Raw genomic sequence first — 22522 nt, forward strand, 5'->3', positions numbered from 1 at the left:
ACGGGCGCTGGCAGGGATTCCGCAGGGCTCTGGAGTGTGAAGCTGCGCTGGGCGGGAGCCCAATGCTGCATCTCATGGGGCTGTCCCATTACTCGGCACCACTACCAACCCAGCCACTGCCTCCTGCGCCCTGGGGAATGCCTTGGTGGGTGGATGAACGCATGTTGCATGGGGAAACAGTGCAAGGGCCTGCAGCTGGGACTGGGGTTCTGGGACGTTCCCTACACCCTGCTGTGTTTCCCGATAGACTCCTGATGGGATCGGGGCACTGGGGACCTCCCTACACCCTGCTGTGCGACACCATTCCCGATAGACTCCTGATGGGACTGGGGCACTGGGACGCTCCCTACACCCTGCTGTGTGACACCATTCCCGATAGACTCCTGATGGGACTGGGGCTCTGGGGACCTCCCGATACCCTGCTGTGCGACACCATTCCCGATAGACTCCTGATGGGATTGGGGCACTGGGGACCACCCTACACGCTGCTGTGTGACACCATTCCCGATAGACTCCTGATGGGACTGGGACTCTGGGACGCTCCCTACACCCTGCTGTGCGACACCATTCCCGATAGACTCCTGATGGGACTGGGGCTCTGGGGACCTCCCGACACCCTGCTGTGCAACACCATTCCCGATAGACTCCTGATGGGACTGGGGCTCTGGGGACCTCCCGATACCCTGCTGTGCGACACCATTCCCGATAGACTCCTGATCGGACTGGGGCTCTGGGACGTTCCCTACACCCTGCTGTGTGACACCATTCCCGATAGACTCCTGATGGGACTGGGGCTCTGGGGACCTCCCGATACCCTGCTGTGCGACACCATTCCCGATAGACTCCTGATGGGACTGGGGCTCTGGGGACCTCCCGATACCCTGCTGTGCGACACCATTCCCGATAGACTCCTGATCGGACTGGGGCTCTGGGACGTTCCCTACACCCTGCTGTGTGACACCATTCCCGATAGACTCCTGATGGGACTGGGGCTCTGGGGACCTCCCGATACCCTGCCATGCGACACCATTCCCGATAGACTCCTGATGGGACTGGGGCTCTGGGGACCTCCCGATACCCTGCTGTGCGACAGCATTCCTGATAGACTCCTGATCGGACTGGGGCACTGGGGACCACCCTACACCCTGCTGTGTGACACCATTCCCGATAGACTCCTGATGGGACTGGGACTCTGGGACGCTCCCTACACCCTGCTGTGTGACACCATTCCCGATAGACTCCTGATGGGACTGGGGCACTGGGGACCACCCTACACCCTGCTGTGTGACACCATTCCCGATAGACTCCTGATGGGACTGGGACTCTGGGACGCTCCCTACACCCTGCTGTGTGACACCATTCCCGATAGACTCCTGATGGGACTGGGGCTCTGGGGACGCTCCCTACACCCTGCTGTGCGACACCATTCCCGATAGACTCCTGATGGGACTGGGGCTCTGGGGACGCTCCCTACACCCTGCTGTGCGACACCATTCCCGATAGACTCCTGATGGGACTGGGGCTCTGGGGACCTCCCGATACCCTGCTGTGCGACACCATTCCCGATAGACTCCTGATGGGACTGGGGCACTGAGACGCTCCCCACACCCTGCTGTGCGACGACACTTTGACCACAAGATTTAGTGAAGTTTAATTTACAATGTATTCTGCTGAATATAAAATACTGCTGTCTTCTCTGTGAGAGATTGTTTGTGTGAATGAGGAATGCATGCATCAGGAAAAGATAAGGTATGAAAGCCATTACAAATGTCCAGATGGTCAAGAAAAGTGAGAGACTTGGAAACACCAGGAGACAATCAGAAAACATCCATTGTATTCGATGCTAAACATGTTAGCAGCATTGACAACCTCAGGGGTGAGGCAGGCACCCCCGAAGGCAGGACAACAAATAGGAGATAACGATGGGAAGCCCGACAATAACCATCAAATGATAACAGCAGAAAACCCCAAGATTAACACCACTTAAGGACTAATGATTACAGTATGACATTGCAAAATGTGTGGACTCAAATGGGAATTTACAACTATAAAGATGGGGTGTTTTGCCATGGAACTCTGGGTTCAGTCCTGCCAAAACCTCGGAGTATCGGATCGCGACCGACAGAGCCCAGCTCTTTACTCATGTTCAATCTAACTGGCCATTAGATTGACTCGAGCTACAACAGACTGGTAACTATAAAAACATCAACTGGCAGGACTGTGTGCACGTTGTGTATGTGTGTGTGACTGAAAAAGCATAGGCTAACTTTTGTATTTTTAATAATTATGGCGTATTTGCCTTCTCTCTTATACAAGACCCCGTGTGCTTCTTATAACACAGATTAGGCTTTCCCAGCTCAAGCACCCCCTGAGCTGGGCTTAGTCAGCACACGCTGTGAAAGCCAGACACAGGGCAGTGCCTTGCTCTCTGCTCACACTGATCCCTCGCTAGGAAAGGGGTTCCCAGGGGCACGGAAAGTACCAACACCCCAAGAGTTTCCAATGCAGCCCAAACACTGGCTGGCTGCAGGCTGTTCTAGGGAAGTCAGCCACAGGGCTCTGGCCACATTCAAACCTCACATTTTGCCCCGGCCATTTCAACAGGACAGTGTCATTCCTGTCCTAATCTGCAGCACAGTATTGCTGTGCCCTGTCCAACCTCGCCTCCGGCTTGCCAGTTGTCCCCCTGTGGCACACGCGGCGTGTCCTTAGGGCTGCCATACTTTGGTGGTTGGGTTTAGTGTGCTGGTGCAGGGCGGTGCTGGTGGCCTGTGACATACCAGGGGTCGGATGAGATGATTCGGTGGTCCCTTTTGGCCTCGGACTCTATAACTGTCCTATAACTGCTGTGTCCCACCCCAGAGGTGGCTGCACTTCAACAGCAGGTGCATGGCATGTGGGGACCTTGCTGGATGAAAGGCATGTATGCACACATGCCAGTCCTTTGCTCCACCGCTGTGGGTCAGGACGGACACTGGGGACAACTGGGCCAAAGGTGGGAGCAGAGACGGCCTAAAAACAGCCAGCTTTCTTGTTCCACAGTGTCACCCCCCAGCTGGCAGGGCCAGGGGACAGAAATGCCCCCTGGGGGTTGGCAGGCAGTCACTCCCCTTGGACAGCAGGTAGGTGCCCTTCCATTTTTCACTGGCATCCCATGGGCCGGTTGGCATGTGCTCAGGTACCCTCCCACTCCCCATGGGTTAGACAAGTGGATGCTCCTCTCCAGGTTAGCTGCATGTGCTCTCCCGACCAGCATACTCCCTGTAAGCTAGCAGACAGGTCATCTCCTGTGGGGCCCCAGGTGGGCATGGTACAAGCTGATTAGCACATGGACCCTCTCCTGTGAGCTGCCAGCTGGGCTCCTTCCCACTACCTCCCGCATCCTGCCAGCCCTCTCCCCATGCGGCTCTCTCCCTGCCCTCCCCGCCAGGCACCCTGCCCGCTCCCCAGGCCGCTCACTTGGTCTTGCGCAGCTTGTTGTTCTCAGTCTTGAGCAGGTAGAGCTTCTTGGCGAAGAAGACAGTCATCATGAAGAGCAGCAGGACCACGAGTGCCGCCGAGCCCACGGCCACGCACATCACCTGGAAGTCGGTGATGATGGACTCGCAGCGAATCCCCTTGTGCCAGATGTAATCCTGGGTGTTGCACCTGCAACGGGACCCATGCCACCAGTTAGGGGCCAGCTCAGCAAAAGCCAGCAGGACATGCCGAGAGCTGGGTAGGAAAGGGATTTGCAGGATAAGAGAGAGGCAGTCAAAGCAAAGAGGGGCAGTCAAAGCCAAAACCGCAGGGGGCTCCCTAGGCACCAGGTCACCAAGCAGGAGGGAAGAGTCCATCAGCCCACAGCACCCAGGGATACAGAGACAAGCAGCTGAAGGATTTACAGGCCAGACAACGTGGCTGGCTAGGCTAAGCACAGAGATTACAAGTGGCTGAAGGCTGTGAACACCAAGGAGGGCGAGGGATTCTTCGGGGTGCTCCGCGGGGGTCTCCCCAGGAGGAAATAGGATTACACCAAGAAAAGGGGGACAGCATCTGAGTATCAGGAAATGGTTCCTAACGGCGGGGCGGATGCCTGCAGAAGTGTTGCCTAGGGCAGGGGAGACGCCTTTTCATAGCCCCTAAGACCAGCTCAGAGGTGAGGCATGGTGGGAGGGAGTCATGTGCCCCCCCACCCCCCGGATTTAACTGTTTGGCTTGTATTGAGCATGCTCACACAGACTGAGCATGCTCAGTAACATCTGCTGAAGCCACTGCCCTCACTGTGCCCTTACTTATGCCCCCTATACACACACACACACACACTCTTCCCCCCCCCTCCCCCCCCCCGTAGGTGCAGGGCGTCTCTGGACCAGCTTGCTCCAACCCAGGTGTCTAAAGTCAGGCTTCTCCCTCCACAGTTCAGTCCCTGAACGAAAGCTGATCACTGGAGTTAATGGGGGCTCTGGTTGCCAAGCCCACGTGCCTGGGTCTGGATGAAAATGCCTCACATTACCAGTGTCTGAGAACTGTTGGCTGAAGTCTCCTGGAGTGGGAGCCTTTCCTTGTGAGTCACTGATGTGCCGCTCTTTTGTGGCACTCCAGACAACTAATAAACACAACGCTCAATGCAATAAACCTCAGCATGCAGCTCGACGGCCTAGCGGCTTTCATGCCCAATGGATCCCAGACAACATTGCAGGGTTAACCCATACACAGCCGGGGGGGCTACAAGCAAGGGATTTGGAAAATGAAGCCTAGGTACCGGGAGGCTGTTCTAGATGGCCTGAGCTGCAGAGGAGAAGGCTCAGGAGTGGTACACAGCTGGTACTAGATTGACAGAGGGAGCTGGGGTAGCAGAGAGGGGACGTCAATGAAATCAGCTGGAGCAAGTCCTTGGAAGGATGTAGAATCAAGGAGAGCAGGGTGGAGCCGGGTCCTGGAATAAACTGGAGGCCGACGCGGAAGAGTTTAGCAATAATAAATAAAACTGTACCCTCCCCTAGCACCCTGTGAGGACCTCACAGCACTGTACAAACCTGCAGGAACTGAGCTCACCGTCCCGAGAGAGGTTAGCACCCCAACCCCCAACAGAGGAAACGAGGCACACAGAATTTGCATGGCTTGCCCCGGGGCACACAGCGAGCCTGTGCCAGAGCCTGGCAGAGAACCCAGACAGTCCTGCCTCCCCCAGAGAGGGGCGGGGGACAGCGCTCTTCTGTACATGCTTGCTGCACACGTCGGGGCCCAACGAGCTGGGAAAGCTGTGAGCAGTGGGGGCAAAAGGGAGCTCTGGGGCAAGAGATCAAGGACAGCCCTGGAGAATGGACTGCAGGGGGTGCTCCTGCACCGGTCAAGGGAGATGGTCTAGGGCAGGGGTGGGCAAACATTTTTGACTGTGGGCCATATCAGGATACAGAAATTGTATGGTGGGCCATGAATGCTCACAAAATTGGGGGTTAAGATATGGGAGGGGATGAGGGCTCTGGCTGGGGGTGCGGGCTCTGGGGTGGGGCCAGAAATGAGGGGTTCAGAGTGCAGGAGGGGGCTCTGGACTAGGGGAGGAGATTGGGGTGCGGGGGAGGGGGCTTCAGGCTGGGGCTGCGGGGCTGAGAGTGCGGGTGGGGTCTCTGGGCTGGAGCAGGGGGTTGGGGTGCAGTGGGGGGTGAGGCTCCGGCTGGGAGTGCAGACTCAGGGTTGGGGCTGGGGATGAGGGGGTTGGGGTGCAGGAGGATGCTCCAGCCTGGGATTCAGTGGGCTGGAGGGGGATCTGGGCTGGGGCAGGAGGTTGGGGCACGGGAGGGGGTCGGGGTGCAGGCTCTAGGTGGCGCTTACCTCAAGCAACTCCCAGAAGCAGCAGCATGTCCATCCTTCAGCTCCTACGCAGAGGCGCGGCCAAGCGGTTCTGCGTGGAGCCACGGCACGTGTGGAATGAGGCAAGCCCCCGAGCCCGGTGGGAGCTTGAGGGCCAGATTACAAGGTCTGATGGGCCAGACGTGGCCTGTAGTTTGCCCATCCCTGCTCTAGGGGGCCCATCTCTAGCTTCTCTCCTAGGATCCAGTGGCCAGCAGAGGAGACGGATGTTCAGATAGGGGAGAACTGAGGTGTGAACCTTAACAAGGCAACAGCCGAGCAGGCAGGGGGACAGGGGCTGTCTGAGGACTTGTGGTGCTGTATCAGAAAGAGGATGTGCTGGGCTGGTCACAGAGCAGCCTGCTCCATGCTCGCCTGCTCTGTGCCCAGCTGTCTCCGGCAATCTCAAGCCCTGGCTGGCCCAAGCCCTCAGCTGCCTCATAGGTTCCCTTTGAGAAAACCAGTCAGTCACTAGAGCCGGTCACGTCTCCTTGGGGCGTGGGGAAGGCAACATCCAAGGGCGACACAAGCTCTCCCCATCTAAAGAGCACCCCCCAGAATCCCGGCATTGATGGGATTCCTTTGGGTACAGGGCCCCAAACCTATTCTGGACAAAGGGGAAAAGCAGCCCCACTGACTGGTGAAAGATAAATGTCTAACAGCACAGGAACATCATGCCAGCCAGGGGGCTGCAGTGAGGGGCTCAGCCAGGACACCAGAGTGCACCCAAGAGCAGCGTATCCCCACCCCACCGGAGGGCCCCCACGCTCCTGGACATGGGCTCTCACCTGTTCTGGAAACCATCTGTCTGTGCTGTGAGCATCTGGGCTACAGGGCCACGTGCAGGTTGCTAGGGCCACCCGTGGGGTCCGATCTACCAGAGACAGTGTGCCTCAGATGGGCCCTCCCCCCACCATCCCTGGACAGGTGAGATCTGAGCACGACAGGTGCCAGCCCCATAGAAACAGGCTCTGGCTTTCAGACCCCCAGGCTGGCCACCTCAACTCCTGTAACCCTCTCCTGTCTATCCCCGCCACATCCCACTCCCAGTCTGTCCAGCACGCCACTGCTCCAGCCATGTGAACCCCTCCGTGCCTCCCCCAGCAGCTAACCAAGCTCCTTGTCCGCCCCTTCAAGGTCCTGCCATAATCCTGACCTCTCCCACTGCTCACTTTTACCTCCCTACCCCTACGCGCTTCCTTGTCCTGTAGCCTTACCTTCCTCCCTTACCACTCCCTTGCTCTCCTTCTCCCACCCAGAGCTGCATGGCTTTCATCTCCCGGCCCCAAGCCCCCAGCCTCATCCTCCATGTGCCCACAGTGCTGCCCTGTGTCTCTGCCCTAGTTGGATGATCAGTGACTTGGGAGGGGGAATGTGTCTCTTTCTACGGCTTATGGGGACTGGTCTAGCTCCGGTAGAACACAGAATCATAGAATATCAGGGTTGGAAGGGACCTCAGGAGGTCATCTAGTCCAACCCCCTGCTCAAAGCAGAACTAACCCCAATTAAATCATCTCAGCCAGGGCTTTGTCAAGCCTGACCTTGAAAACCTCTAAGGAAGGAGATTCCACCATGGCCCTAGGTAACCCATTCCAGTGCTTCACCACCCTCCTAGTGAAAAAGTTTTTCCTAATATCCAACCTAAACCTCCCCCACTGCAACTTGAGACCATTGCTCCTTGTTCTGTCAGGGGTTTCAAAAGCCAGCTGGTAGGCGACCAGAGGAGCTAGCGAAAAGGGGAGGTTTGCAAGGGAGTTTAGACAGGGAGCGTGAGAGCCAGATACACCTAACAAATATTCTCTAAACTTGGACTAGTAATACCCCTCCACCCCCCGCCCCAAAAAGAAACAAATAAACCAAACAAACCCCTGCAAGAATAAAAATAACGCAGGCAGAGTCCAGCAGCAGAGGGGGCGGTATCCAGTTTAGTGCACTGAATGCAGCACATACATTTACCTGCCTTGTGGGCAGGTGGCGTATGTGGGCCTACAGTACTAGCAGCTCATGGCCCTCAGAGACCGAGGACGGGCTCTTGAGCCCAGAGCAGCTGAACCGGAGTAGCTAAGGGAGACAAAGAAGTACGCAGAGGAGACTTTCCAGGACACAGCAGAGTGGTTCCCCCCTGTCCGACAACCTCTGTGCTGCTGAGGAGGATGAAAGTCCTGGGGAAGGAGAGAAGGAGATCAACCACCTGGAGCGGAGGAAAATGAGCCCATAGTTGGAACTCTCCTTCCAGCTGACATCATGGTGTCCTCTCACACTTGGATACCCCCCTGGGGGAGGGGACCCCAGTTACTAGGGGGATTTGATTATTAGAAATGTAAAAAATTGGGTTTGTGATGACCGGGAGAACCGCATGGTGAATTGCCTGCGGGGTGCGAAGATTGCAGACCTCTTAAGACATCTAGATAGACTTATCTGCAGTGCAGGGGAGCAGCCGGTGGTTGTGGTACATTTAGGTACGAATGACATGGGGAAGGAGAGGAGAGAGGTCCTGGAGGCCAAATTTAGGCTGCTAGGTAAGAGATCAAAGACCAGGATCTCCATGGTAGCGTTCTCTGAAATGCTTCCAGTTTCACGTGCAGGGCCAGTTAGACAGGCAGAACTGCAGGGTCTCAATGCGTACATGAGGTGATGGTATTCGGCAGAGGGATTTAGGTTTATTAGGAACTGGGGAACCTTTTGGGAAGGGAGGAGTCTGTATAGGGAAAGTGGACTCCATCTAAATGGAACCAGACTGCTGGCATGTAAAATTAAAAAGGTCACAAAGGAATTTTTAAACTAAGGGCTGGGGAAAAGCCAACAGGTGTGGAGGAGCACGTGGTTCGGACAGAGACATCCCTTAGGGGAGGATCTATTAATGGGGATTCCCTATATCCTAGTAAAGAGGAGAGGAAGGAAGTTGATAACGTGCAAGTGGCAACTGAAGAGAAACAGTCAACGAAAGAGAGTCCTATTCAAATACATCACAGGAAGGCAGCCCACAAAATATTGATAGTCTTCTACAAGCACTTATGAAGTGTAAGTGCTAAAATGGGCAAACTAGAGTGCCTGGCATTAAATGAAGATATTGATATAACAGGCATCACAGAAACTTGGTGGAATGATGATAATCAATGGGACATGGTAATACCAGGATACACAATATGTAGGAACTATGGCACTATGTGTTAAAGAAAGAATAGAGTAAAATATAGTAAAAATCTTAACTGAATTGAACTGTACCATAGACTCTCTATGGACAGAAATTCTATGCTTGAATAATAAGAGTATAGCACTAGGAATATACTACCAACCATCTGACTAGGATGGTGATTAGGAAATGCTCAGGGAGGTCAGAGAGGCTGCAAAAACAGAAATCTCAATAATAATGGGGGATTTCAACTGCACCCATATTGACTGAATACATGTCACCTCAGGACGGGATGCAGAGATAAAATGTCTAGACACCATTAATGACTGCTTCTTGGAGCTAATTCTGGAACCCACAATGGGAGAGCCAATTCTTGATTTAGTCCTAAGTGGCGCACAGGATCTAATCCAAGGGGTGATGATAACTGAACCACTCAGTAACAGTGACCATAATATAATTAAAGTTAACATCCTTAAACATTAAATCATCCTTAATTAAATTTCCCCTTATTTGGGAAAAATACCAAAGAACCCCACCACAGTAGCATTTAACTTCAAAAAGGGGAACTGCACAAAAATGAAGAAGCTAGTTAAATGAAAATTAAAAGGAACAGTCAAAAGAGTGAAATGCCTGCAAGCTGCATGGAAACGTTTTAAAAACACCATAATAGAGGCTCAAATGAAATGTGTACCCAAATTTAAAAGAAAAGGAGGAGGACCAAAAAAATGCCACCATGGCTAAACAACACAGGAAAAGAGGTGCTCAGAGACAGAAACACACCCTTTAAAAATTGGATGCCAAATCCCAGTCAGGAAAATAGAAAAGAGCACAACTCTGGCAAGTCAAGTGTAAAAGTATAATTTGGCAGGGCAAAAAAAATTTTATTTGAAGAGCAACTAACAGAAAACACAAAAACTAGCTGCAAAAAAAAAAAAAAAAAAAAAAGGGATATCAGAAGCAGGAAGCCTGCCAGACGATCAGTGGGACCCCTGGACACTCAAGGAGCTGAAGGAGCACTCAAGGAAGACAAGGCAGTTGTAGAGAAGCAAAATTAATTCTTTGCAACAGTCTTCACTGCAGAGGAGGTGAGGGAGATTCCCTCACCTGAGCCATTCTATTTAGGTGACAAATCTGAGGACTGTCCCAGATTGAGATGTCAGTAGAGGAGATTTTGGAACAAATTGATAAATTAAACAGTAATAAGTCACCAGGACCAGATGGTATTCACCCAAGGGTTCTGAAGGAACTCAACTATGAAATTGCAGAACTACTAACCGTGGTATGTAACCTATTGCTTAAATCAGCTTCTGTATTGGAGACTGGAGGATAGCTAATGTGATGCTGAGTTTTAAAACAAGCTCCAGAGGCGATCCTGGCAATTACAGGCTAATAAGCCTAACTTCAATACCAGACAAATTGACTGAAACTAGTATCAGACACATAGATGAACACGATACGTTGAGGAAGAGTCAGCATGGTTTTCATAAAGGGAAATCATGCCTCACTCATAGGTATTGGAATTTTTGGAGAGGGTCAACAAACATGTGAACAAGGGGGATCCAGTGGATATAGTGTACTTGACCTTTAGAAAGCCTTTGGCAAAGCCCCTCATCAAAGGCTCTTAAGCAAAGTAAGGAGTCATGGGGTAAGAGGGAAGGTCCTCTCATTAATAAATGACTAGTTAAAAGGTAGGAAACAAAGAGCAGGAATAAATGGTCAGTTATAAATGGAGAGAGGTAAATAGTGGTGTCCCCCAGTAGCCTATAGTGGGGTCAGGGCTGTTCAACATATTCATAAATGATCTGGAAAAAGGGGTAAAGAGTGAGGTGGCAAAATTTGGAGATGATACAAAATTACTCAAGATAGTTAAGTCCAAATCTGACTGCAAAGAATTACAAAGGGATCTCACAAAACTGGGTGATTTGGCAAGAAAATGGCAGATGAAATTGAATGTTGATAAATACAAAGTAATGCACATTGGAAAATATATATAAAATGATGGGGTCTGAATTAGCTGTTACCATTCAACAAAGAGATCTTGGAGTCATTGTGGATAGTTCTCTGAAAACATCTGTTCAGTGTGCTGTGGTAGTCAAAAAAAGCTAACAGAATGTTAGGAACCATTAGGACAGGGATAGATAATAAAACAGAAAATATAATGCCCCTATATAAATCCATGGTACACCCACACTTTGAATACTGCATACAGTTCTGGTTGCCCCATCTCAAAAAAGACCATATTAGAACTGGACAAAGGACACACAGAGAAGGGCAACAGAAATTATTAGGGGTCTGTAACAGTTTACATATGAAGAGAGATTAAAAGGACGGGGACTGCTCACTGTAAGAAAAGAGACTAAGGGGGGATATGACAGAGATCTATAAAATCACGGCTGTTGTGAAGAAAGTGACTAAGGACTAAGTGACTAAGGAAGTATTATTTAACCCTTCACATAACACCAGAACCAGGGATCACCCAATGAAACTAACAGATAGCAGCTTTAAAGCAAACAAAAGGAAGTCCTTCTTCACACAACGCACGGTCACCCTGTGGAACTTGTTGCCAGGGCATGTTGTGAAGGCCAAAAGTATAATAGGGTTCAAATAAGAATTAGGTAAGTTCACAGAGGACAGCTCCACCAATGGCTGTTAGCCAAGATGGTCAGGGACACAACTCCATGTTCTGGGCATCCCTAAACCTCTGACTGCCAGAAGCTGAGATTGGACAGCAGGGGATGGATCACTCAAAATTGCCCTATTCTGTTCATTCCCTCTGAAGTACCTAGCACTGGCCACTGTCAGAAGACTAGATGGACCTTTGGTCTGACCCAGGATGGCTGTTCTTATGTTCTTAAGTCCCATTGACTTCAATGGGGCTACTCGTGGACTAAGTCCAAATCCAGTCATCTGCACGTGAACTGGTGGGGCTATTGAAATGGATACATTCATGAACAGGACCGTATGACTAGGTGTCCTGTGAAAGCAAATAACTGGACTCAGAGACCCAGGAGATCCCGTCCAGTCCTATGCTCCTAAACAAACTACCACCCCGGCATCCACATACACACCCACTCTTTGATCACAACAGGGAAGACCCCTGCTAATGACGACATACTATAGGATCCTACAGTAATAGTCCTAGGCTCTGTGTGACCCTCCTTGCAAGCTGCAGTGTCTGGGGCCAGACCTGTAGGATCCTAGACCATTGTTCTAGACGAGAGAAGCCGCTCTGGTACATGAGCCTCCAGGTCGGTTCTGCTATGGATCTGCAGCCGCTCTCCATCCCCTATGGAGTCTGGCCTTGGTCACGCGGTTTCTCCCCTTCGCTCTCACCTGGAACTGGAATCAGTTTGGCTCCTCTGCTTAAGCGAAACAAACCCCTCTGCACGGGCCCCTGAGCTCTTCCAGCTCATTTTCTGCTTAAGCCTGTGGGGCCCGCCATGTGCTCCAGCATGTACACGTACACCCCTGCAGAGGCCGCCAGTGAGCTCTCTGCTTGCGCTGTGCAGAAAAGGGATTTCTGCCCATTGCATTTATGGTGTGTCCCACCAATATGGAGAACACTGGGCGCAGAGTAGCTGGAGGGTTTTTTGCGTTAGTTCTGGAGTCAGTACATAGGACCCAGAGGCTGCTTCCCACGCTGGATTCTAACGAATCTACAGGGGACGAGGGAGCTTGACTGAGATTTGGTGCCTTGTGTCTTCAATAAACCGAACAGAGCGTGGCTGAGCCATGTGCTGGTGTCAGGATCAGTCTGGAGGTCTTTTCGTTCCTCTACTGTAATAACCCCTCGTGTGCTCTCACAGGCTACAAGATCAGAGGTGTTCTATTATCGGCCTCAGCACCGTGTTTCACATGGGGCAGCTTTTCTGTGAATTACTGCACTGATGCTAGGAAGGTTGACGGCAATTATATAGGTAAACAGCCAGGTTTGGGAACACAATGCAGTGGCTTTGGAGTTTGAGGTAGCAGGAGTTGTTTCTACCTGCAGTTATAACATGACACCAACCTGGGCTGAAAAAATGCATTGCCCAGCCAGGGTTGCCACAGATAGGGCTGGGCTATGCTGTGGGCACAGCCTGTGGCTGGAGCCTAGGCAACTTCCTCCTGCATTACATGTCTCCCCACACGCGTCAAACACCTCCCCATGGCTGTTGGGAGATCAGCTCTGCTGGGCTCCGTGCTTGTACGCCCCAGGTCACACTGCGGCAAACCTCTTCCCGCTCAGCCGCACGGGGACCAATCGGACTCGCCTCTGATCTGGTGCTGGGGGAAGCTTTCCCCGGCAGGGATGCCCCTGCCACGCCCCAGGTACATGGCGCTATCTGTCCAGGGCCTCGTCTGGCCCTCATTGGTAGCATCCGAGCCCCTCTTGCTCGTTAGTGAATTTTTTCCTCACAGCCCCTCAGGAAGGAGGGGAGCATCATCCCCACTTCACATGGAGCTGAGGCCCAGGAAGTGACTTGACCAAGGTCATGCAGGGAGTCTCTGGCTGAATCAGGAATTGAACCCTGGCTCCCCAGGCCCCGTCTGGGTCCCAATCCACTAGGCCGTCCTTCCGCCTCGGAGAGCGCTATGCTGGATGAGGGCATGCCCGGCCTCTCCCCGAGGCCCACCACTGATAAATCACAAACCCCTAAGGCAGAGGCTGCATGTGCTGTCAGGCAGTGACCCAGCACGCCAGCCCAGGCTGGGGTCCAACCATGTCCACCCAGGGCAGTGACAGACACGTGAGCCCAGGACAGGGTCCAATCACGACGGGACAGGGTCCAATCACGTCCACCCAGGGCAGTGACCCAGCACTTCTGCCCAGGACAGAGTCCACTCACATTCAGCAGATAAGGTTCCATTCTCTTTGTCTCTAAATTCATATACAATGGGGCCTCTCACGTCTGCACACAGGGCACATGTACATTGTGTGCATCATACAACACACGCTTGTCCTCCCCATGTGCACCAGGTACATGTACATTACACACATCTCCTCCTCCTAGTGCACATGAGGTACGTGCCATTTGTATATGTGGCCTTCCCTTGGGCACATGGGGTACATACTGAATGTTACACACATGGTCTCCCCCTTAGCACATGGGACATATGCCATATGTTACATATGTGGTTGTGCACATGGCATACATTACACGTGTGGCTGCCCCCTGTGCACACGGGGTACATGGCATACATTACACACGTGGCCTCCCCCTGTGCACATGGGGTACATGTCGTATATTACATGCATGGTCTCCTCCTGTGCACACAGGGAATATGGCAGTGGCCCATTAACAGCCAGCCCTGGCTTTCCTGCAGCACAATCTGCCAGTGCCGATTAGCGACACGGGAGCATCGCAGTGTGCGTCTCAACAGAGCAGCACTGACCTAATTCCTGCCCCGCTAAGCCCAGGCAGCGCTGTGGGGGCAGGGAGGAATGGGAAAACCCTTTCCCCTCGCCATCCTTGCCCTGCTGGCACTCAGGGACCTGGCCTGTCCTCTTGATTACTAATGGCACCCAGGCAACAACAGACCCGGCTGCCCCAGCCACAGGGGGTTGGGCCAGGATCCACGCTCCTGGAGGGCTGCTGTGGGAGCGGCAAAGGGAGCAGAGGAACTCTGGGGCTTGGTACTCGCCAGCTCCTCCCTGGTGTCACCCGGAGTTCAGCTCAGGCCCCAAGCGAGCGTCGTCCCTGGGGCCTGAGCGGGGAGCCTGAGGGGGCAGAAAAGGGCAGTCGCCAGCAGGCGTGTCTCCTTCCATTAAAAAGAAAAGGAGTACTTGTGGCACCTTAGAGACTAACCAATTTATTTGAGCATGAGCTTTCGTGAGCTACAGCTCACTTCATCGGATGCATGCCGTGGAAACTGCAGCAGACTTTATATATACACAGAGAATATGAAAAAATACCTCCTCCCACCCCATTGTCCAGCTGGTAATAGCTTATTACCTGGTAAAAGCTATTACCAGCTGGACAATGGGGTGGGAGGAGGTATTTTTTCATATTCTCTGTGTATATATAAAGTCTGCTGCAGTTTCCACGGCATGCATCCGATGAAGTGAGCTGTAGCTCACGAAAGCTCATGCTCAAATAAATTGGTTAGTCTCTAAGGTGCCACAAGTACTCCTTTTCTTTTTGCGAATACAGACTAACACGGCTGTTACTCTGAAACCTCTCCTTCCATTGTTGCTCCTTCCGGCTGATGCAGCCTGATGGGGGAGAGGGGCCTTCTTCTGCCCCATCCCCCGGCCATACACTCAGGCCCCCGGAGGAATGGGACTGCAGAGGCCACGGAGAAGCAAAGATAGGGTGGGGAACAGGGAGAAGGAACCCCCGGGAGCCGGCTGGCAGAGCTGGGTGGATATCAGCAGTCATGAGGTCGGGGAAAGAGGGAGTCGTGTGGTTATCGGATGTGAGGGGACCCGGAGCAGCCACACACCCTGCTCTGAGAGGTCAGGAGCTGTCTGCAGGTAGCATGTCACCCCGAACAGCCCTGCTGCCTCCGGCACCACCGCTCGCTGGCCAGCCCCACCAAGCCACAGGCTGGCGGACCTCCAGCGGCTCACCTGGAGAGACTCGGGGAGATTCCTGCCCACATGGGTGACTCCGGAAGGCCAGGAGCCAAGCAGGGAAGGGAAAGGAAATTCCTCCCAGCCAGGTGCTGCAGAACGTCTGCAACGGGTACGCCCGGAAAACACTAATTGTCGTTCTGCTGCTGACTGCAGATAATAGCTGATCCCCTTCAAACCAGACCTGAAAGGGAAGCTCTGAGACGAGGGAAGGGGGAGAAAGGAAAGGAAGAGGGCAAGAGACAGAAAGGGAGGGGAAAGTGAAAGAGACAGAGACAGAGGGAGCTAAATGAGTGCTGTTAAGGATTATTATTGACAGCTTCATTAGCTTTTGCCCTAGATCTGTGGTGCTCAGATAACACAGTGATTGGTGCTAATACAAAAAGGACAGACAGAGTGGGAGGGGCTGGGCAGACGGACAGACAGACCGATAGGGTTTACATAGCACAATACAAATTCCTCCTGGGGATTCCCGAAGCCCGGACAGAAACCCAATTTCCCCTGCACTCAGGCACATCCACTAAGCACCTGCTGCTGTTGCAGCCCCATGGTAGCTGCTGTAACTAACCCGCTTCTGAAGGCAGAGATTGGCCTGGCTGTGAGCAAAATGCCCAAAGAGGGGTAACTAGCAGGCAGGGCAGTGCAGCGGGCTGTGATACTGTTCATGAGGTCGGGATGTGGCTCTGCCCCTCAGGGGTCCTGGGTCACCCCAATCCTGTGGCTAGGAGGCTTTATCACCCCCCCCACACACACACCACTCAAAGACACCTCCATATTTCTTCCCAGGATTATGACAGATGATCTGCTACATCCAGAGACACCAGGGGGCCAGCGTGCTTCTACCCAGAGAGCCCAATGCAAACACCATTGTGGATTCAGGCTCCCCATGTCTGGGGGAGAGAGAGAGAGGGGCTCAAGGTGGTCCAATAGGGAATTTCTCTGGGGTGCCCACCACTGGATGTCTCACAAGGACTCCGAACTAAGCAATAAACACCCTAGCTGGGCAGAGGCAGCCAGGGAACCTCCATCTTGCCCACCGGCCAGAGCACATGCAGTCCCTGTCCTAGGGAGTTTAGACCCAGCAGGATCTGACAGAAAGAGCCCTGCCCAGCTCAGCCTCTCTGCAGGACAGTTGGGAAGAGAGAGTTTCTCAGATAAGCAGGTCCCACACAGTTCACTCGAAAATCAAGATGGGCACAAGGGTCAGTGCCAGGTCTGAAATCCCCCAGGGCTCGGGGGGGGGGTCTAGATCCAGAATTTGGGCCCAGCCCCATCTCCGAGTTTAGAGACAAAAGCCAGCCCTGCAGATGGAGCCATGACTGAGCTGGTGGTCGGCACGCAACCAGAGTCTGGGTGTTGTGTGCTGGCTGGGGGGCCACCCGATTGAGCAGGATGCCAGCTGAATTGTACTCTGGCTCCGCTGTCCAGGTGGCTCTCAAGGGCAGTCCTGGGATAGACATGTAACCCTATTCATATAACTAGGAGTCAATAAGGGGAGACGGGAATTAAAGGGAAATAAAAATCAGCTCACACCCAGCTGTGGAGGAGCCTCTGCAGGGGAGCAGGAGAAGCCCCATCACTCGAGTCCTTTCAGACAGGACAGGACATAACATGGGAAAGAGAGTGGTGGGAATGGTCCTGTATTGGCACCAGGGAGCGGGGCTGGATGGTCTATTAATTGGGATCTTCCAGCAGCTATAACTGTACCATGCACTCTGCAACCTGGGCACAGCGCGCTGCAGTGCATCTCCTCAGCAGCCTGCGCTCCTGCGAGCACATCACACCCAGGCTAGGCTAGGCAAGTGGGATAGGGTGGTGGGCTTGGGGGAACATTGGTCGACCTTCTATTGGGAAAGGGGGCTGCATAGTTTGGAGGCCTCCCCACAATAGAAGGGGAACCAATCTCCTGGGGGACAGGCTGGCTTGAGTAGTCAGGAGAGGGTTAAACTCATAACAAAAGGGAAGGGGAAGAAGAGGGAAGATCTGGGCACTCAGCACAAAACGGAGATGTTGAGAACAAAATTAATCAAGGAGCAAAGAAGACAAAATTCCTGAATTGCCTGTACACCAATGCTAGGAGCCTGCTAACGAACACTAGGAATTGGAATTGCTCATTTATGAGCATCAATTTGATCCAGTTGGTATCACTGAAACCTGGTGGGAAGATTCACATGACTGGAATGTTAAAATCAATGGTTATACCCTATTTTGGAAGGATCGAGTGGGCAGAAGGGTAGGGAGAGTGGCACTCTAAGTCACTGACAACTAGGAAGAAATGATCTTGAATGTTTATGGATCAACATCCTAACAAATCACGCTCAAGGTGGGGTATTAGTGTCGGCTACAGACCATCAAATCACAGCAGGGAACAGGATGACCAGATCTGTAAACACCGGTCTATGTTGTCTAAAAGCTGTGTGATCAAGGGTGACTTCAATTTGAGTGCAACAGGCTGTGTTGAGTGCAAAACATCCTTGGAATGTCTTAATATTATAGATGACAATTCCCTAACTCAAAAAGAGTTGCGTCCAACACAGGGAAATTCGATATTAGACCTCATCTTGACAGATAAAGAGGAACAGATCACAGAACTAAAAATTCATGGTGGCTTAGGTACAAGTGATCACAACTTGATCACATTTATAATGCGCAAACAGAATAAAGTCCAAACCAGTGACATATACACACGTGGGGCTTCAAAAGGGCCAATGTCACAACGCCGAAAACAATCATGAGCCATATCAGCTGGGAGGAAGAATGTAATCAGCAAAGTGTGAACGATAATTGGGAATGGTTTGAGAACACTTTACGAGATGCCCAAAAAGCCACAAGCCCACAACGGAGGACGAAAGCCATATTGGCTAAAAAGCCGACCTGACATAGAGGGGAAGTAAAAGCAGTTTTTAAATCAAGACCGGAGGGTTTTCTAAAGATCTTCTCTAGGAATTATTCTGGGGGAGTTCGCTGGCCTGTAGCATACAGGAGGTCAGACTCAATGATCACAGTAGTTCCTTTTGGCCTTGGAATGTATGAATCTATGAACCTGTCCCCCACACACCATACTGGCTCCCCACAGAACCTTGAGCCTAGATCAAAGTCTTGATCCTTATCTTCAAAGAGCTCCCTCGCCTGGGCCCAGCATATCTAAAAGAGCCTAAAGCACTGGGCTTTCGGGCCATGGTCAACAGCTCTGCTCCTCAGGCACCTAATGGGCTCAGATCATCTGTGTGAGAGACAGAGCTCATGCCAGGGCTGGGCCGAGCATGTGGAACCAACTAAGGGCCACCACAAACCTTCTCGCAGCAAGGTAAGCAGCCAGTCGCCGTGCTCTGACCAGTCCTTCTCTATATAAACCCAGAGCAGCGTGACACCACCCTGCCAAAACACTCCACGGCACACACAATTCTCTGCCGCAGGAGAGGATGAGAGAGAGCAAACCACACAGGACAGGTTTCAGAGTAGCAGCCATGTTAGTCTGTATTCGCAAAAACTTGTGGCACCTAGAGACTAACCAATTTATTTAAGCATAAGCTTTCGTGAGCTACAGCTCACTTCATCGGACAGAGGTTGGTCACGTCGCTTACTGCCCCACTGGAAAGAGCTCAGAGGCTATGGTGCTGAACGTGGAATAAGGAAGAGAAAAAAAAGACACCTGAGACTTCCCTCAGAGGAAGCCCCTATCTAACACTACCAGTGAGCTGGAACAGCAGCCCCGCTAACTCATGACTCTGCCCACCCATGGACCCCCCGGACAACCCACTCCACGCAGAGCCCAACAGAAATGTAACACAAGAGCACTTCCACTGGGCTGTTCTATCACCTAAGCTCCCCTCCTGCAGGGAGCAGAACCATGCTAGCTGCTGCCCTGAGAGGGGCCTGTAATGGCAGCTCCCAGTGCATTCATCACCACCCAACAGGGCAGTACACAGCGCTTCACTGCATTGCACACATGAGATGGGAGGCACGGTGCATTCAGCAAGAACAAATCAAATGTAAAAACTCACTGGAAATTAAATAAATCATCTGCAACTTTGTCCCTGCAGGTCCCCTGCAATGGCTGCACCTCAGAGGACATCCACACCCCTGCCCTCCCCTCCTCTCACCGCAGTGATTACATCTCCCTTCTCTTTGCCCCCCTCTACCCTAATCTCCACACTCCAGCCTCAAAGGGTCAGAACTTCCATCACAATGGGAACATATCAACATACGCAGGCGGTGGGGTTCAGATCTCACAAGTTGCACTTGTGTGGTCAAAGGCAATGGAGTTACTCCAGATTTACGCGAGAGTCCCTAAGGGGAAGGATGGCCCAGTGGTTAGGACCCTAGTCTAAGACTTGAGAAACTGGCATTCCATTCCCTGCTCTGAAACAGCTTTCCAGTGTCTCCTTGGACAAGGCACTTAACCACTCTGTGTCTCAGTTTCCCATCTGTACAATGGGGGTAACAGCACGTCCCTACCTCGCAGGGGGGGTTGTGAGACTGGGAGATGTTCAGGCACGCTGGTAATGGCTACCTTAGGTAGCGAGCAGAAGCAGGCTCAAGCATGCTCAGATAACGACAGGAATTAAAACCTTTCACATATTTTCTCCCATCAAATGCCACCTGCCTTTCTATGCCGTGGTCGCTACGTTCCTCGGAGAGAATATTAATTGGAGGGTGCCATGCTGGTCCCAATCAGGCCTCATTTTTGCTGGGGCCTCTTCCCTCTCTCAACTTTTGATCGACCTGTTTAAGCCAGGGCTGTGGGTTCAAGCCTCCCAACACGATCTACCTCTCTGAGGTCGCAGGAGGGTAACGGCAATCGACAGGAGCTTGCTTCTGGGGGAAACACTTGCTATAATTTCATAAGCCGGAGCTCTGCATACTTAAGATATAGTAGGGCAAAAACTGCCCATGCAGCTCCCAGTTTGGTCCAGCATGTCTTGAACTATGTCATGCATTTTGGTCCAAAATCTAGAGAATTGGAGACACCAATTTCTTCTCCTCTGCACACCTAGAACTGCCTCTTCCCATCTCTCCCCACCTCCCTTCAAATCTCAGCTGAAAACACTTCCATTCTCCCCGAGCTTGGTCTTTTAAACACACACCCTCCCCGATCATAACCTGACTGCACGATCTGCCGCTGCCCAAGCTGATTCTAGGAGGCATTCAGGGAACGCGGTTTGCATGGGAGAGCCTCCCCAGGGAATACAGTTGCATGGCAAGTTTCGGACCTCCCGCCACACTAGCCCCTTTCAGGCCTGGCCCAGGCACCTCCTCACAGCCCAGGCCTGGTGCTTACCTGCAGAAAGCGCCCAGGCCCTCCACGAGGTAGCACTGGCCCCCGTTGTGGCAGTAGCTGGGGAAGATGTCGCACACGGACTTGCAGGAGTTGTTATGCCTGACATAGCCACTCCTGCACTCGGTGCCGTTCTCGCCGCCGGGTCCCGCTGCCATGGCCGATTGGCTCAGGTTCCTGCTGGTCTCTGCCGGGCGAGGTCTGGAAGTGGCGCTACCCGCAGAGACAACGAAGGTCTGCAGTGGGGGGATGACATAGCGGCGGCTGGTGGACTCAGCCTCCTGCACCGTGGTCTGGATCTTGGGGGTGGCCGGGGTGGGCAGCTTGGAATTATTCTCATCCTCCAGGTCCCTGGCCAGCCCACCACCCCCATCCTCCTCCTCTTCCTCCTCGTCCAGCTCGTCATCTTCACCATCCTCATCCCCGTCCGTGTAGAAGGAGGTGGTGGGGTAGAAGTCCGACTCGTCGAAGGGCGTGAAGTCGTCATAGAGCTCGTGAATGGCCCAGGACGTCGTCTTGTCATCCGGTTTCCTCTTGGGGGAGTCTGCTCCCCCAGGGCCCCTGGCAGGGAAATCCTCCAGGCCCCCACCCCTGCCTTGGCTCTCCCCTTCAAAGAGGTCGTAGTAGTCGATGTCAATGATCTCGGAGACCGACTGATCCGAGGGAGGCTCAGAGGTCTTGAGAGCGTCGACAGGGGGTGTGACGGCCAACTGCAGCCCCGGGGATACCTCGGTAGTGAGCCAGGTTAGATCGGTGTGGCCCAGAGCCCCCTGGGCTGGGGAGCTGCTGGATGACACTAGCCACAGCTCCAGGGGCTCCTCCTTCTGGGCAGAGTCCTGTGCTAGCCCTGTGCTGCTCAGAGTCTGGGTGCCCAGCTCAGGGGCACGGCCATCCGGGGTGGGGGGCTGCAGCACCATTTCCCTGAAGGCCTCCAGCAGCAGCTCCTTCTCAGCTGAGTCAGAGCTGAGGCTTGGTCCTGCCGACGAGCTGGCTGCACCCGCCATCTCCATGGGGACCTGGTTGGCGGACGGGGTGACCGTGAGCTCCACGAAAGCTCCCGGGTTCCACATGCCACCTGGAGAGGCCCTGGCAGGCTGGTCTCCGCTCCCGGCCTCCTCCTGGCTCTCAGGGATAGGGGCGGAGCTCTCCGGCGCTCCCTTTGTGTCACTTAATGCCAAAACAATGGCCTCCCCGTTAACAGACCAAGCCACACTAGTCACGGCTGACGAGGCTTCCATGGCCCCCTCATTGTCCTTAGCCAACAAAGGCTTCGGGGGCCAGGCACTCTGGCTGTCAACCCCCCCGGGGCATCCCAAACAGAGCGATGGTTCATTGTTCTCCTCGCTAATCCCGCCGGGATAATACCGTACAGAGATCCCTGCTCCAGCAAGGCTGCTGACTTGGTCGGCGGAAGCTGCAGCAGCTGTGCCTACGTCTTCTGCTGCCAGCCCTGGGAGATCAGCAGGTGTCTGTCTCCAGGATTCCTTCACTCTGGCTGCCTCCGAGGGCTCCACTGTGTAGCTATTTTCCCCTGCCGCAGTGACATTTCTCAGGAGCTCTCCGCTCTTGGGGTCCTGTTCCCTTCCATGGTCTGGGAGTGACGGGGGGCCCTCCCAGCCAGCCCCCGGCGCCTCCGTGGCGTTCTGGCGCTCTGGGTGCCTTTTGGACACTAGAGGTTACACAGAAAAGAAAAAATGTCAGTGCTTTAAAGCCGGGTCTGCAA

At 53.2% G+C, this 22522-nt stretch overlaps 1 protein-coding gene across 1 annotated transcript in view; it reads right to left on the reverse strand.

Annotated features, from left to right (window-relative positions):
* Positions 1 to 22522, reverse strand: part of CSPG5 (chondroitin sulfate proteoglycan 5) — a 36751-nt gene that overhangs the window by 12483 nt on the left and 1746 nt on the right. The window contains exons 2-3 of the mRNA XM_077809545.1: positions 20803 to 22468; positions 3460 to 3648 (exon numbers count right to left, since the gene is read on the reverse strand). Coding sequence (XP_077665671.1) covers positions 3460 to 3648; positions 20803 to 22468 — 1855 coding nt within the window. The remainder of the gene's footprint in view (positions 1 to 3459; positions 3649 to 20802; positions 22469 to 22522) is intronic.

Source organism: Eretmochelys imbricata, chromosome 2, assembly GCF_965152235.1.
Source record: "Eretmochelys imbricata isolate rEreImb1 chromosome 2, rEreImb1.hap1, whole genome shotgun sequence".
In the NCBI taxonomy this organism is placed as follows: domain Eukaryota; kingdom Metazoa; phylum Chordata; order Testudines; family Cheloniidae; genus Eretmochelys; species Eretmochelys imbricata.